Source organism: Leopardus geoffroyi, chromosome A3 (assembly GCF_018350155.1).
Source record: "Leopardus geoffroyi isolate Oge1 chromosome A3, O.geoffroyi_Oge1_pat1.0, whole genome shotgun sequence".
Classification (NCBI taxonomy): Eukaryota; Metazoa; Chordata; class Mammalia; order Carnivora; family Felidae; genus Leopardus; species Leopardus geoffroyi.
Window position 1 is genome coordinate 49,703,595 of NC_059336.1, and position 15,685 is coordinate 49,719,279.

The 15,685-nt window shown below is 51.9% G+C and overlaps 1 protein-coding gene across 5 annotated transcripts; it reads left to right on the forward strand.

Moving 5' to 3' along the window:
• Positions 1–416: 416 nt before the first annotated feature.
• CST7 (cystatin F) lies at positions 417–13,400 on the forward strand. Of its 5 annotated transcripts, XR_006703369.1 has the most exons (5): positions 918–1,195; positions 10,323–10,495; positions 12,169–12,285; positions 12,676–12,743; positions 12,863–13,400. XR_006703369.1 is itself a non-coding variant. In XM_045445521.1 (4 exons), exons 1-4 carry the CDS (start codon positions 827–829, stop codon positions 12,938–12,940), a joined length of 459 nt encoding a protein of 152 aa, XP_045301477.1. In that variant the 5' UTR covers positions 417–826; the 3' UTR covers positions 12,941–13,400. The 5 variants fall into 5 exon arrangements, 4 of the variants coding, with proteins under 4 accessions (XP_045301477.1, XP_045301479.1, XP_045301476.1 ...); XM_045445521.1 differs by lacking the exons at positions 918–1,195; positions 12,676–12,743 and adding an exon at positions 417–896 and having other exon boundaries at positions 10,302–10,495; XM_045445523.1 differs by lacking the exons at positions 918–1,195; positions 12,676–12,743 and adding an exon at positions 423–896.
• Positions 13,401–15,685: the final 2,285 nt, after the last annotated feature.

Here is a 15,685-nt window from a genome sequence, read left to right on the forward strand (position 1 = left end):
AAAGTTGGGAAGTAATCATACACTTAACCAGCAAACACTGCTGTCTGCCCATTTCCAGGTGCAGTAATAACCCAAAGGGAGCACGTTTCCTGGTGATGTTCATTCTCTGAAACTGCAGTCTGCACCCCATTTTCCTGCCCACTTCCTGGGGGGAGATGCCCACTGACACCAACAGGAGGGTGGTCTCCTGCAAGGGGCCACTCAGAACGCTGGAATCTTGGGCCTAAGAAGTGTCTTCTTTGGAAAAGGAAACTCAGATCATTTTGCTTCTGAAAATCCCTGTTATTATCTTTTTAGTTTATTTGAGAGAGAGAGAGTGAGAGAGAGAGAGAGATAACAACTGGGGGAGGGGCAGAGAGAGAGAGAGAGAGAGAATCTCAAACTGGCTCCGCACTGTCAGTACAGAGCCTTGGGGCTCCAACTCAGGAACGGTGAGATATGACCTGAGCCAAACAGGGTCCGCGGCTTAACCAACGCAGCCACCCAGGCGCCCCCGTTATCTTTTTAATGCGTTCTCTTCCATGTATGTTCTGAAGGTAGAAAAATCACGAAGGTTTTGTTCATTTCTCTTCCTCCTCCCCTTGCAAATAATCGGTTTAGAAACTTTTGTAAAGGAAGCGGTTGACTTGGTAGCCCAAAGATGTGGAGGTGAGGAGCTTCTAGTCAAAATGATTCAGCAAGAAACCATCACCGCCTCGCGCCGCCCCAGCCGGAGGCAGGCAGCCCCCACCCCGGCCTGGGGGCGGTTTGTAGGGCGGGGCCCCCCCTGCTCTCCAGCACTGGGCACCGACTCCCCCAGTGCGCACCGCTCTCCACGCAGGCAGCCATGCGGCGAGCCCGGGAGCTGCTCGCCTTCTGCTGCCTGGTCTTGAGCACCACCGGGCGCCCTTCGCGAGGTAAGGACAGGGTCTCCCCTGGGCCACTTCGTGTCAGGGCTCCAGGGCTCTGGTCGTCCCCGTGGCGAGGTCCCGAAATTGCCCGACGGCGGCTGGGTGCGCCATGAGCTTCCAGCCAGGTTGCCCAAGTCATGTTGCTGAGCCCCAGGGAACTGCCTGGGGCGGGCGGGGGGAGGGGGCGGGCAGGGAAGCGTCCTTTGTTTTCCGCCCCTCCAGAGACCGGGGGCCTGAGAACCGTCCGCCCGAGGGAAGCTTTCCTGTGGCTCCTCCACGGGGACCTAGCCCCGGAATGTCCAATGGTTAGTTCCTGCTGCTGTCCTTCGACTTGACTCCGGGGAGCCTGAATATCAAATACTTCCTGCCGGTCCAGCGCTGGGGGAGAAGGGGAGGGAGGGAGTCGCTGCTGTGCTCCTGGCAGCTGAGGCAGGAGACTGGGTGACTTGCCCAAGCTACACAGCCAGTGAGCACCTGTCCTCACTAGAGCACGGAGAAGCAGGCGATGCCCTCCCATCACTGGAATCATAGGCCAGGGTCACTGGTGGGGACTTAGAGGGCCCCCACTCCACCTCCTTTAACTTATATGGTGGAGGCCTCACATGCCCTCATGGTGACACTGCCTCTGACCTCTGGATTGTCTCAGGTGGGTGCTGCATTTGGGGACATCAGGGACAGGACACCCTGCTTCCTCTCTCTCCCCAACCCTCCTTCTTAACTCTCATGGTTAGGAGACCTCCCTTCTCCCCGGGATGCCACTGTCTTCCTGTGCCCCCTACTTAGTGCCCATCCCAGGAGGGGACATCAGGGGAAGAAACTGGATGTTCAGCACATTCCTTCTCAAAACCTTAGTGAAGGGTCTGCTGGAGAGATGTGGAGCCTGCCGTCTTAACTATACTGGGATTTCATTATTCACACTCATGGTCAATTGTTTTGCCACGTTCCTCTGCTTGCCTCTGTTTCCTCACTGAACAAAGCAGGGACAGGAACAGGATTGAGTGGGAAATCCAGAGACAGGTGGCACTGGCCAACTACTAGTGGCCTCTTGCTGGCAGGTGCTCCCTCTGCTGCTGCTTACTGCTGGACCAAACCCTCTCCAATCCATGCCCACACCAGAGCCGCCTGTCCCCTTGGGAGGTAGGGGAGATGGGCTCTACCACAGCAGCAGCCCTCTGCTGTGAGACCTACTCTCTGTCACTGAGCAGCATCTGGAAAGTCCAGAGCCCACACTCACATGCAGAGAGCCTTGGGGCACCATAGACTCCCCAAACCTACTAGCTGTGGAACCCGCAGCCTAGCCTCCCTAAGCCTCAGTGTCACCATCCATGAGATGGGTAAATAACTGCATCACCTTGGAGAGTCCTGACTGTGGGGGCCCATGGAAAGCACTCTCACTGGGTCTGGGGTGCTTGGGAGCCACCCACCCACATCCCTGCTCTGAGTCTCTGCCATGTCTCTGCCATGCTGATAGCTTCCCCCACCCCCACCCCTCTGATGTAATCCCTTCTGGTGCTTCCTTCATTTGACAGATGAAGGCCCAGCAAGAACCTCAGAAAGAGGGGCTTGGAGGCCCCTCTGTCTGGTGGATGGACAGAGACAGGAACTCAGCCCAGCCCCAACTCTGCCTCCATGGCTCTGACAGCCTTTCCCTTCCCTCCTCTGAGAACAGATTCCAGAGCCTTCCTCTGGGGGAGTAGAGTATGAGAGGGCCCCTGATGATGGTGCCATTTGGGCATATGACTTCCCCACACACAGACACTAAACTGCACTGACAGAAATGCAGAGCCCCATGGCAGCTTCCCTCTCTGATCCCTTCAGGACTTGGGAAATTGCTGCATCATTGTCCTTAGCCCATCTGTTATCTCTCTGGGAGGCTCCACTGGGCTGCCATGTCATACTCTGCCTCCCTCCCCTGCCCCTAGCCAAACTTGCAGTGGCCCATCTTCCCATTTACAGGGCTGCCAGAGCAGAGGCCCCAGAGACCAGCAGCCACCACTCCTTCCACCTGTAAGATGACATGAGTTCTTGTTACCAGTAGCAAGGGCTAGGTCCATCTGCCACACCCAGAGACCACCAGCAGCAAGGTTCACACTCCCCTGCATCCTGGGAAGGGGCCCTGAGAACTGCTATAGGCTGCATCTGGGCCCATGGGGGTCACCTGTTTACCCTCAGAGACCCCTGCTGTAGCCATATTACATATTTGATATTTGATAATCATTACACTATTGCATGTCATTTGTCCATAAAGCTTCATGTGTACTGGCTCCTGTCTTCTCATCACTGCTCTGTGAGGCCAGTGCCATTAACATCCCTATTTTACAGAGAAGGATACAGAGGCTCAGAGAGGGGTAGGCAACTTGCCCAAGGCTTCACAGCCTGAGAGGCATAGCTGGGATTCAAATTCTGAGCATGCGTCAGTGGGTTAAATCAAGGACTAACCATATGTAGCCTCAAAAGGATGGGCCTATCCTTAACTGAGAGCCCCCTGAACACAGCTGGGTGGGTGCAGCCCCATGGAATTCATGGCAATGACCCAGACTTACTGAATTTTTGTGTCTTACAAGAAGAGCACACGGATATGGGGCTCAGGGTGACATCTCCAGGTAGGGGCAGTACCCTACCCCAGTGGACCCCAGTACCCATGAGCCTAACATTCACCACCCACCACCCAAGTTCTTAAGCATAGCCTTCCAGACTGTAAGCTCTAGGAGCAGGAACCTATAGGGCCCCCTCCCCAGGGGTCTCAACACCTGACCCACAACAAGGGCTCAGAGATGCTGTTGGGGAAAGCCCAGCGTGGATGTGTCCAAGCAGCTGCACAGAGGAAAACACCCCAGGTGACAGGGGAAGAGGCATCTGCAGGGACTGTCAGCATTTGGCTCTTGGGCACCCTGGTTCCCTTCTCAGGGATAGTTTCACAAGCTGGGGTTCCCTCCACCTCCAGTAGAACACTCCTGAAAGAGAAAGGTGATGGGGAACCCCAGCCTCCCCAGAGCACCCCCTTTTCCTTCCACTTGCAGGAACTAGCCCCCCCTCATAACTGGGACCCCCAAAGTAGCAATCAGGGTGGGGCAGGGCAGGCCGGAGAGGACCACAGCTCTCTCCAAAGGGTCTAGTCTTCCAAACAGCTTCAGTACTTGGACACATGGCCAGCATCCTGGGTTCTACTGCCTTCCTACAGGACATGTGTCCAACACATCTTAGTTTTTCAGAAAAGTAAATTAAGGAACATCTACCAAAAGCATTTGCTACTGGACTATTTTACCAGCTATTCTTGGTGAGGAAGTCTTTGCCCCACGTCTCTTACAGACATTGCTTGTAAGTTTGGTGGTAATTCCAAGGCAGATTACTCCTCTTTACTCTGTGTAGGAACAGTCAACTGTTGCAGCAGGTAACATCCTGGCAGTGTCCCCAAGCTCTGGCATCATCTGTCCAATTGTGGATTTCATTTAAATTCTTAGGTGTTCGGGGGCCTGTACGTGCAATACTCCCCTTAGAGAGGAGGTGCTCGGAGAGCACCTTGGGGTGGCCTGCAGAGCCTGGCACACAAACAGGGGTCAGTGTCATACCTCTGAAGGAAAGGGTGTGGAGGCAGATGGAGAACAGGACAGGATGTTGGGAGTAGGAATCATTTGGGATTTATATGGAAAGTTACATTTTTAAGCAAGGAATAGCAGAACATTTCCTTGAAGCTCTGCCTCCCATTCTGATCAGAGGGAGAGGAGACTTTTAGATTCCTCTCGGTGTTGAACAATGAGGAGGGGTGGTTTATGGAAGACGACAGGGGGAGATCCCCTGGGGCAGGCCCCAAGCAGCTGCAGAGACTGTGGGATCCCCGGCTGCGCCCTAGCTGATTCCTACCCACAGATTCGGCTGCAGTGCCCGCTGTCCTGGGCCTGCTGAGTGCACGGCCCCTGGTAGGAGGCTACAGCAGCCTCAGATAAGCAGCCCTCTAACTTTAGCATCTTGCATCTGCACCCCGAGTGCTCAGTCCCGGGTGCTGTTACAACTGTGCATGCTGGGGGCAGACCTCAGTCCCCCACTCAGCCCAGCACAGCCTGCTGTCTCCCTCATCTGCCCCCAGGTCCCCCTGTGCCCTGGTGTCTTGCCTAGTCTCTTGAGTCATTTTCTTCAAGATCAGCTACAGTTATTCCTCTCCTGAGAGCAGGAAGGGTCCCTGGGCATCCTGCTCCCGGGGCTGCTCTGGCAGAGCCTGCATGCCCTCCTTTCATACTTGTCCACCCTGGCCAGGCCCCACAAGGGACATCTGCCCACCTTCATCTTTGCTGTTTGCCCAGGCTTTGTGCCCTTCTGGGTGTGGCCCCCACTCACTCCCCAGCTGGCGTCAGAACCATTCAGGCTGTGATGCAGAATCTGGGACTGCACTCCCTAGGGAAGGCCCACCTGCCTGGGCAGGGACAGCACAGTGCAGCTCCATGCAGAATTTCTCATTTCTCCTCACAAAACTGCTCCTCTGCCCATTGCTCTTTCTATTGTCACCCAGGCCATCACCATGCCCCCGGTCTGAATCCTGGATCAACCTTTGCTTGCTGCCCCCGCCCCCCAGCCTCCAGCTGCCCTGTCAGTCCTGTCTTAGCACAGCCTTGTCCTCTTCACCTGGGTCACCTCCACAGTTTTGTCAGTGGCCTCCCATCTGCCAGCCTCCACCCCCTCCCCCCAGGGCTCTCTTCTTGCCCAGTGTCAGCTTCCTGGGAGCCTCCCGGCCTGCGCACCTCCCCTTCCAACCTCCCCTCCAGGACTGTGGGCTCCCCAGGCTCTGAGTCATTTGGCGTTACCTGTAGTGTAGCACCTACAAGAAATACTTCTTGGATGAGAAAAAAAAAATGTTTGGTCTTTATAATTATTTGAAACTGATTTAAACCCACTCTGCACTCCTCTGGGGCCTTAGTCTCTCCTGGGTGGAATGGGGACACATGCTGCCCTTGGTTCTGACAAGAAAAGAACAGTTCTGGCTCTCCAGACTTCAGCTGCACAGCACACACCCAGATGCCCCATCCCTGACGACAGCCCAGGGCCCCCTTCGTGTGGGAGGGGCTCACCCCTGGCCCAGGCCACCCAGGCTGCCCTGTCATCTCTTGCTCAGAACCCACGTGGTGGCTCCTGTTCTTCTCTGAAGGACCACTGCCTCTTTGGGACATTGATTCTCCATGAAAAGCCTTTCCCTGTTGATTTCTCTTGAAGGATCCTAAAAATAGATTTGACTTTTCAACTTTTTTTTTTAATTAAAAACTGTTCAGACAACTGTGCTGATGAAGTTTTACTGACTTGAAGCCTACATTTTAGGAAATGTGGTTAAATAAAAATAAACCAACTTCAGTGTTTTCCCTAAACTTTTTGTAACATTACCAAAATTGCTCAGGAACCAACATCACATGTTTGAACAGGACACTTATCTGAGGTTAGGCCGCACCTATTTTCACTTCATTTTTTAATCCTGTTAAATTCAAGGAAAATTAAATTTAATACGTTTTATTTAAAAAACCATTAGCAGTGGTTACCTTTGAGATCATGAGTGACTTCTAATTTTGTTCTTATATTCTTCTGTATTTTTTGAATGTCCCACCAAAAATACATAAGCTTATAATCCGAAAAAGCAATAAATGTAATTTATACAAAGCAAAAAATAGAAGTCATATTGATCCATAGCAAGGGGGGGGGGTGGTCCTTTAATCTCTGAGAACAGGAATAACATTAGAGCTTCAATCCTTGTGCCAACGTGGCTTCATTCTTTCTCTGCCATCTAGACTACATTGATGAGCAGAAATGAAGCTATCAAAATGGTTTTTTGTTTAAACTAAAGATCATGCTACACTTCCTGTGGTCAACAGGCACAGGTGCTAGAGGAGCAGGCCCTGGGCCCAGCCCCTCCCTCCTCACGTTAGCATGTTTGTGTGCAGGGGCCAGGAGGCCCCCCAGTAACACCACCTGAGTCACAACCACGTGGGAAGCTGGGGAAATGCAGGTTCCAGGGCCTGACCCAGCCCAACCAGCCGAGCTGCTGGTGCTCAAGGATCACAAGTAGTTTTCCTTGTTTCCATCTTCAGAGACTTTAACCAAAGACTGTCCTGCGAGCACTGGATTCCTGCAATAGAATCCCAGTGTTGTAAGGGACAAAGCTATGAGGGAAACTGAGGCCAGCAGATGGCCATAACCCTGTGTTGGTAAGGGCACCAGCAGTATGCTGTTTTCACAGGGGACAGAGGGCCAGGTCCTTGGGGCTGCTAAAGCTTTGGGAGCCTCGCAGAGGTATCGTGAGCTTAGTCTTGATGTTTTGCCTTTGGCCCAAGGAACCAGCTGGGGAAGATCCATCTGCCAGGCAGGGCCCTGCTTGGTCAAGCAGTGCTGGCCCTCCCCAGACAGCAGGAAGCCCAGGGCCACAGAACACACAGACCTGTACCTTCTCATGCCAGTCCTCCTTCCATTGTACTACTCACACAGGGGAGGGGAGAGCAACCAGCCAGTGCCCACCTCCCATCCCACCTGTCCTGGTTCTCACACTTGGCAGGGGTCTCATGTACACAAGGAGGTGTACAGCATACAAGGCACTATGTGCACAAGGGGGTCTTGTGCCATAGCAGGGGCACAGCACACAAGGCACCATCCTGCTCAGCACTTCCTAGGCCCAGCCAGCCCACTGGCCCTATCTAACCCCTACCCCCACTCCCATACAAGGTAACAGGCATTTCCCTCAGCCCCCTTCTGTCAGTCCCCATGGGTGGGGGACTCCTTGTCCCCAGTGGAACATCCCAATGCAGCTTCCATTCTAGAAGCTCCCAGAGCTTCTATTAAAGCTCTGTTGAACTTACACTGCCACTTCCTCCCCTCAAGTTGAGATTTCTTGACAACCCAGGGAACCAGCAAGTACCTTGACTCCCTGAAGGTCTGCATGCCTTGTCACCATTATCTTCCTCAACCCAAATACACTTGAGTGTCTCCGACCTGAGCCAGACTTTGTCTCTCAGGAGGGGATGGGGTGGGCTGGGGTGGGCTCGGGACAGGTCAGGACTAATCTAATCTCTCCACCTTACATATGCTCAGCCCGGAAGCTTGGTTAGTGCTGCTGCTACCCACACATCCTGAGTCTCCACTTCCTGCTGTTTCGGCACCTCTGCCTGGTGCTAAACTCAGGCCTCCCCCGACTGAACATAGCCGCCTGCACCACAGGTGCTCCCCAAGGTCACAGTAGAGGGAAGCAAAGTCTCAGAGCAGCTCAGGACACCATGTCCCTATCTGTACCCACAGCCACAACCATGTATAGCTACTGAGCGCCTGAAATGTGGCCATGCTACTGAGGAGCTGATTGTCACAATCTGTTTAATTTAGTTAATGAAATAAAACCACTCAGCTCAGGATCATCTCTGGCATGCTAATATTTCAGGGAACTCTGGGAGAAAGTCTTAGTAAAGCAGTTTACGAATGTAAAATCCTCTTCCCATTCTCCCTCCCACCAGTTTATTTAGACTTTTCCCTCCAAACTTTTGACTTTTTATTAAAAAAAATTTTTTTATTATTATTTTTTACATTTATTTATTTTTGAGAGACAGACAGAGCACTAGTCGGGGAGGGATAGAGAGAGAGGGAGACACAAAATCCGAAGCAGGCTCCAGGCTCTGAGCTGTCTGTCAGCACAGAGCCCAATGCGGGGCTCGAACTCACAAACCATGAGATCATAACCTGAGCCAAAGTTGGACACTTAACTGACTGAGCCACCCAGGTGCCCCTGACTTTTTATTTTAATACACCAGTTGTCCACTGTAGAAAAATTGACAAATACTGTAGAAAAACTGACAAACAGAGAAACCTAAATTCACCATGAGATGAGCCACCAACCAGAAAAGGCCACCATTGGCTTGTTGTGATACAGAACCTGTGGGGCTTTTTTTTTTTTTTTTAAGTTTATTTATTTATTTGGACAGAGCATGAGTGGGTAAGGGGCAAAGATAGAGGGGGACAGAGAATCTAAAGCAGGCTCTACACTGTCAGCACAGAGCCAGATGTAGGACTTGAACTCACAAAACTGTGAAATCATGACCTGAACCAAAATCAAGAATCAGATGCTCAACCAACTGAGCCACCCAGGCACCCAATATATTCGTGTTTTCTAGTTTGTAACCCAAATTGGCACACACCCATGCCTCGGCTCTCAGCCCTTCTCTACATGCCCTCCTTGCTTCAGCCACGCTGGGGTCCTGGGCCCTCAGACTCCTCTTCCCTCCTGGCCCACAGCTTGCCCCCGGGCTCTCTGTACAGATTTGTGCAGATGGCACAGCCTGATCCTGCATCTCCTGTGGACAGACCCCTGCACAGCTCCTGCCTTGCTTCACCTGCCTGCTTCTCTAGTGTTTGTCTTGCCTGTTTATTTACGGAATGTGAGCTCCAGTGAACATAGATTCTGCACCCCCTGAGCCTGCGGGATGAGGAGGGCTCCAGAAGGGCCAGTGAGTGAGCTGGACAAATAAATAAAGTCGGGTCCTTCTTCAGAGTGTGGCCTGGCTCTGCTTCTGTGGGAGCTGAAAGCAGAGGATGTGGAGAGCAGGGCAGGGGTGTGGGGGTCCCTAGTTCTGCCAGGCTCTGTCAAGCACTGAGGGACCCAGCTGCTGGGGGAGAAGCCCCTCATGTTGTTTACCCCATCTTTTATTCAAATATGGGCCTCTGTGGAATAGGAAGAGCATGGAAGGATGAAAGCAAGCCAGCCATCCCTCCCTCCACCATACACCAGCTCTGCAGTGGAGCTGGGTGGGAACGTCACCCAGGCCTGACCCCTATCCTCAGACTTGTATCCAGAACAGCACAGAAGGAGGCAGAACATGAGGGGTACTGGGTGCTATGCTGCTGCCGGGAGCTGGGGCCCCGGGGAGGCCAACCCAGAGCCTGGAAGCTGGGCAGATTCTGACAAGAGTCACTGAGGCAGGGTACAGGAGTGTAACCACAAGCGAGAAAGTAGGACAGGCCTTTGGGCACTTCCCCATGGTCTACTTCTTGGGGACAAGCTGAGGAGCTGGGGCCAGATGGTGGTGGCCTCAAAGGCCAACTGGGGTGATTCTTCTAACCCCTGGGGCTGCATCCTGCCCAAAGGCTCTGCCACCTGGAGACATGTTTCGGTTTTCTTTAATGCATTAGAAACCTGGGTTCTGAAGGAGGCTGTATGGGCAGGCACAGAGAGACAGGACTATATTTTATTCATCACCAGACCACTCACTGCTCCTGGTCCTCAGCTCTGAGTAGGGAGCAACCATGGGGACGGCATGATAAATGCCCTGTGGGGTGTGGGGTGGCTGGTTGAGGGGGTAGGTAGATGGCTGGAGGCCACACTGGGAGCAGACAGGAGAACCAAGGTATGAGGTGCAACACTGGCCTGAGGACCCTGCTAACAGTAATGTTCTTGTCTAGTTCTGTGCTTCTCTCTTTCAGATTTTTGTGCCCAGACCCTTAACTCAGATGTGAAACCAGGATTTCCTAAAACAATAAACCCCAATGACTCAGCAGTCCTCAAAGCGGCCAGACACAGCGTTGAAAGGTTCAACAACTGCACAAATGACATCTTCTTGTTCAAGGAGTCCCACATCAGCAGAGCCCTGGTCCAGGTGAGGGTCTGGGTCTCACCAACAGCCCGTCAAGGACATCCCTAAGAGGCCAGGCTGCAGTGACTCCTGTCTTACCAGGGGCTGGCCCACCTAGTACCCATCCATCAAGAACACAGACCCAGGCAGGCCAGGAGGCTGAGAGCAGCAGCCACACAAACAGCCCATGAGCAGCCAAAGCCAGAGTCACCCAGGGCACAGCCAAAAGGCCCTGAGCCACCTCTTACGAAAGCATGCTTCTGGGTGGAGCCATCAGGTTGTGGCCCACAGCACATCTGGAGCTAAACCAAGGAGGGCAGGGGCAGAACGGGGCAACTGGCACTGGGCATGCTGAAGGCTGCTGGGTGGGAGTGGGGGGTGGTGGTAGTGGGAAGAAGTGGAAAGCCACCCCACAGGAACCAAAGCGAGGAAAGCATTGCCCCTGCAGAGTGCACACACTTGCACCACCCATCAGAGCCCCTGCCCTGTCTCGCCCCCGCAGCAGCCCCATAGGACATCTTGCCATTCTCCATTTGGGCCATGTTCTTTCACTCACAGAGCTTTGCCCAAACCACTGCCCCTTACCCACACACAAACCCCAAGGAAAGGTGGTGAGGTGGTCCTACTTTAACAGTTTTTACACATACTAATAATGGTACCCCTGTGTGACAAGATTATTGGAAATTCTTATCATCTTTATACGTTTTGAAAATTGCAAACTTCTTTATTTTTGAGAGAAAGCATAAGTGGGGTAGGGGCAGAGAGACAGAGGGACAGAGAATACCAAGCAGGCTCCAGGCTGACAGCAGAGTGCTTGATGTGGGGCTTTAATTCGCAAACCATGAGATCGTGACCTGAACCCAAGTTGGATGCTCAACTGACTGAGCCACCCAGGTACCCCAAAACTGCAAACCTGTTAAAGAGCAGCATATTTTTATGACCAGAAAGTGTGTTGTAGAAAGGCAGTCTGGTGTACAGTGGGCTTTGAAAAGCTGTCCCATGGAAATAGCCAAAGTGTTAGCTCTGCAGGGACTCCCCTCAAGGGGCTGTGGGATCTCCTCAAGCCTGGCTCTCACCTCCTGCGGGAACACCATAAGCTCGTGGTGCTCCTGCTGGTGCTTGAGGGCCTACAGGAGCTGGTGGATGGGAGGTTATCCCTTGGTGACATTGGGGACTTTATTTCACCTGGTTCTTAGTGGGGCTGAGGCTTTATTGAGAGACCACAAACAAGGAGATGATCCAGGTTGCTGCCACATGCAAGTGGAGAAGATCTATTTTGAAACTGGGAAAAAATTAACCACTGTTGGCATGCAGGGCAGGGACTAACCAGCAGGTCAGCACAGGCTGCAGGTGAGTGTTGGGCGTGGAGGGGGCATCACTTCGCCTTCACGGGCACAGGGCCCATCCCTGCTGATGGAGAGTTCTGGGCAGGAAGGAAATGTCTTGGACACAGAGCTGCAGTCTCACCTGGGGACCAAGAACTGGTGCCATGAGCAGGACCAACATGAATGGGTAAGAAGGGAGGGTTCTGGGGTCCAGGCGGCAGTGTCCCTCCCAGAGCTCTCTGGTGAGTCCCAGATAGGCCTGCACACCCTCAGCCCCTTTCCAGGGGTCACGTCCAGGCTTCTCTCCTCCCTGTCTCCATGCCTCCTGCTGGTGTGGCCAAGTAACACAGATGTGGCCTGTTTCCCCCTTAGATTGTGAAGGGTCTGAAGTACATGCTGGACATGGAGATTGGCAGAACTTCTTGCAAGAAGACCCAGCACCCTAGTCTAGACAACTGTGACTTCCAGACCAACCACACCTTACAACGGGTAATCAAAGGGGTCTCGCCTCCTTACACGCACTCACTGCTGTCCCAGCCCCTACCCACTCCCCAGGACTTTGGGAAACACCCCCTTCATCACCTCTCTGCCTGCAAAGTTCCAAATCTCACTCACAGACCCAGGAGAACACAGAGATGAGACTCCCAAGAGAGCACCTCAACCTGCCCACCCCACACTTCCTCCCCCCTGAGGGACACACCTCCAGGAAATAAACACCACAAACTTGGGGACAGGGGTAGTTACAGCAAAAAGAGTTTTCAAACAGTTCAGAAATTATAGACACACATATACATGCAGGGAGAGAGCAAATGTGGCAAAATTCAATTTGCAAATGAAAGAAGTATATATTCTTGAATCACTCTTTCAACTTCTTTGTAGATGTGAAATTCTTCAAAACAACTTGGGGCAGGGGGAGAGCTTAATAAGGAAAATGCACACACACACAGGTATGTGTGCACATGCACAGCCCACAGGCAGTAGCACCAGAACTTAACCTCTGTGGAGCATGTCGGGAGGGCGGCCTCTGCCCCAGGAAGATTCTCAGGAGGATTCTTCTTTGTTTCAGACTTTCAGTTGCTACTCTGAAGTTTGGGTCATCCCCTGGCTCCAGAGGTTCGAGGTGCCCGTCCTCCACTGTCAGTGACTTCCACCTCACAGCAAGACTGCACCTGTGTTTACTGTGCTCAGTCACAGCCCTGTCCTGGCTGTCACAGACCCTTGGACCTTCTATAGGAGCTCAGCAGTGAGCAGAAGTGCCCACAGGTTCACTGCAAAGTAGCCGGAGTGGAAGAAAAAGATACTGCCCCTGGCTAGATTATTTCACTTTTTTTTTCTACACTTCATTTTACTAATGCTGTGTCCCAGACAGATTTGGGGTCTGGACACACAGGAGCGAGTCCTCTGGTGGGAATTTTTCAGGTTCTGGACCCCTGAGCAAGCCCAATTACCCTGTGGTCCCATGCTCACCAATGAAAAGCCCTGAGATCCATCCCTCTGACTGAATAACTGTTACAGCACTGGGCAGAGGACCCAAGTCTGCTATTAAGCATCTTTGGCCTTTCATGGATGAATAAAGTCATGAATAAATAGGAATAAAGAACTGACCATCTCAAAGCATCTTTAAAGGGACAGTTAGGAAGGTGAGGTGTTGTGAGGGGTGCCCCTCACTTAGTGGTCTAATGAGTATAAGTGACTTCCATAAAGCCCCTTGGAGGCTTTTCCAGCCACTCACTGCTAGCTAAAATATACTGAAGACCAAAGCAGCCAAAACAGGCCAGCATACATCTACATCATGAACTGGCAGGACAGAAAGCACCCCACTTTGGAGGGCACTTACCCTCCAGCTGGGTATTCTTCTGACAGGGAGCCATACACCCAAGTTCTCTCCACTGCCTCTGAGGCTCAGCATGCACACAGCAGCACCTGGGCAGGTGGGGTGAGACAGAGTGCTGGGACCACTGCCCACAGCACCTCAAAAGAAGGGAGTCCAGGTTAGGGATGGAGGTGTTGTGTTGAGGAGTTGGGAGAAGGAGGGGACCACTGTGAGGTGGGAGGCACTAGGGTCTTCGTAAAAGACAGGGATTGAGCTGGCATTAGAAAGTGCAAGGCTGGGCCACAGAGACACCCAGGAGCTTGTAGACAGAGGCTTCACTCAGAGAAGACAGCCCCCCCAGCCACCTTGTGTAACCCTGGGTTCAAATGCAGAGCCCCTCATGTTGGACTTCTTCCTCTCCAGGTCTCTTCAAACTACAGGTAAAGTACACTGTTGCCTTTAAAAAAAATACAACTTGACAATTCATAGGAAACAGAAAATCTACATTAAATATGTATGACAACTTAGTACACAGTTATAAACTCGATCAGTGTGAACACCATAATGAATTATCCTTTGGCTTCCTTCAGTGAGGACAGAACTACTTTAATAATCCAAATCCTCATTCATTTTTGCTGGCTCGCCGCCTTCTGGTCATTTAATTCAGGGACAGTAATGGCAACTATGCCACAAGACATTTAATTTATTCGATGACTCTGAAGGCCATCCTTTCATAAACATAAATGAGTTCACCCAGCCCTGTTGATCCCATGCATAGATTAACAAGGTGGCAGGAACACCACCTTGGACACAGACAAGGGGACAAGAAGACATAGCAAATGAAGGGATGACCCCCTGCTAGCTCCCAGTCAGTCCTCATTTACATTTAAATACGGATCAGAGCACAGAAGGCCAGGCCTCTCCTGAAAATTATTACTAAGCCTCCAGTCCCACTGGCCAATGTGGTATCACCTGGCCTCAAGGTCAAAGACGAGAATGCACACATGTCTGGGGTAGAGCAGCCTCACAGTACCACTGCTCCAAGCTGAGCTGCATTTGAACTCCCCCCGCCTAGCCAAGAGCTAGGGCTGACCTTCCCTCTGGGAACAGAGAAGGAAGCCTCACAGTTTAATCTCCAAACTCTCAGGTTTCAACACTAACCTATCCCCACAATTTTCAAAACATCATTTGAAATCTTGTCCTACAGGGATGCCTGGGTGGCTCAGTAGGTTAAGAGTCAGTCTGACTTTGGCTCAGGTCATGATCTCACGGTTATTGGGTTCGAACCTGGCATTGGGCTCTGTGCTGACAACTCAGAGCCTGAAGCCTGCTTCAGATTCTGTGTCTCCCTCTCTTTCTGCCCCTCCCCTGCTTGCACTCTGTCTCTCTCAAAAATGAATAAACATTAAATTTTTTTTTAAATAAAATCTCTTCTTATAAAGTAAACAAAGAGAAGTCTTAGAACTAAGGCAAACCAGCTACCGAAGATGCCAGTTGGCCGTGGGCCCCCAACCTCAGGCGTCTGCAAACCTTCTCTACTTGGGGAGCCTCAGGGACCAAACTCCAGGTGGAAATGGGACATCTGCTGTTTTATTATTTCCAATCTGCTTTATGTACTACGCCTCATAGAAAACAATGCTTTAAATAACTCTTACACCAGCCATGGTCACAACAGAAGAGGCTGGGCCAGTGGGCCAGTGTGAGGCTATTCTGATTTTTGGAAGACAAGAGCTGGAATACCTGTGTCCTCCATAGAGATATATCTACCAATCATACTCTCGCAGACGTTTTTTGTTCTGGCCGCCCCTGAGCAGGCCCTGAGGGCACACTGTTTGTTCCATCAATGCACTTTGGCCCTATCAAAGATTTCTCTCCAGACTGACCTGGGAAGGGATGCCAGAGAGCCATTTGGTAGGATTCAAACAGATGAAACTAAACACCCACACAGAGATGGTGTAACTTACTGCAGGGAGCAGATGTTAGACAGTGATGCCCTGAAGTCTCGTTTTGCCAACCCAATTTTACCTGCTGTTTTCAACTTAGAGCTTTACTCTGACTAGGAAAGAATGACTGATA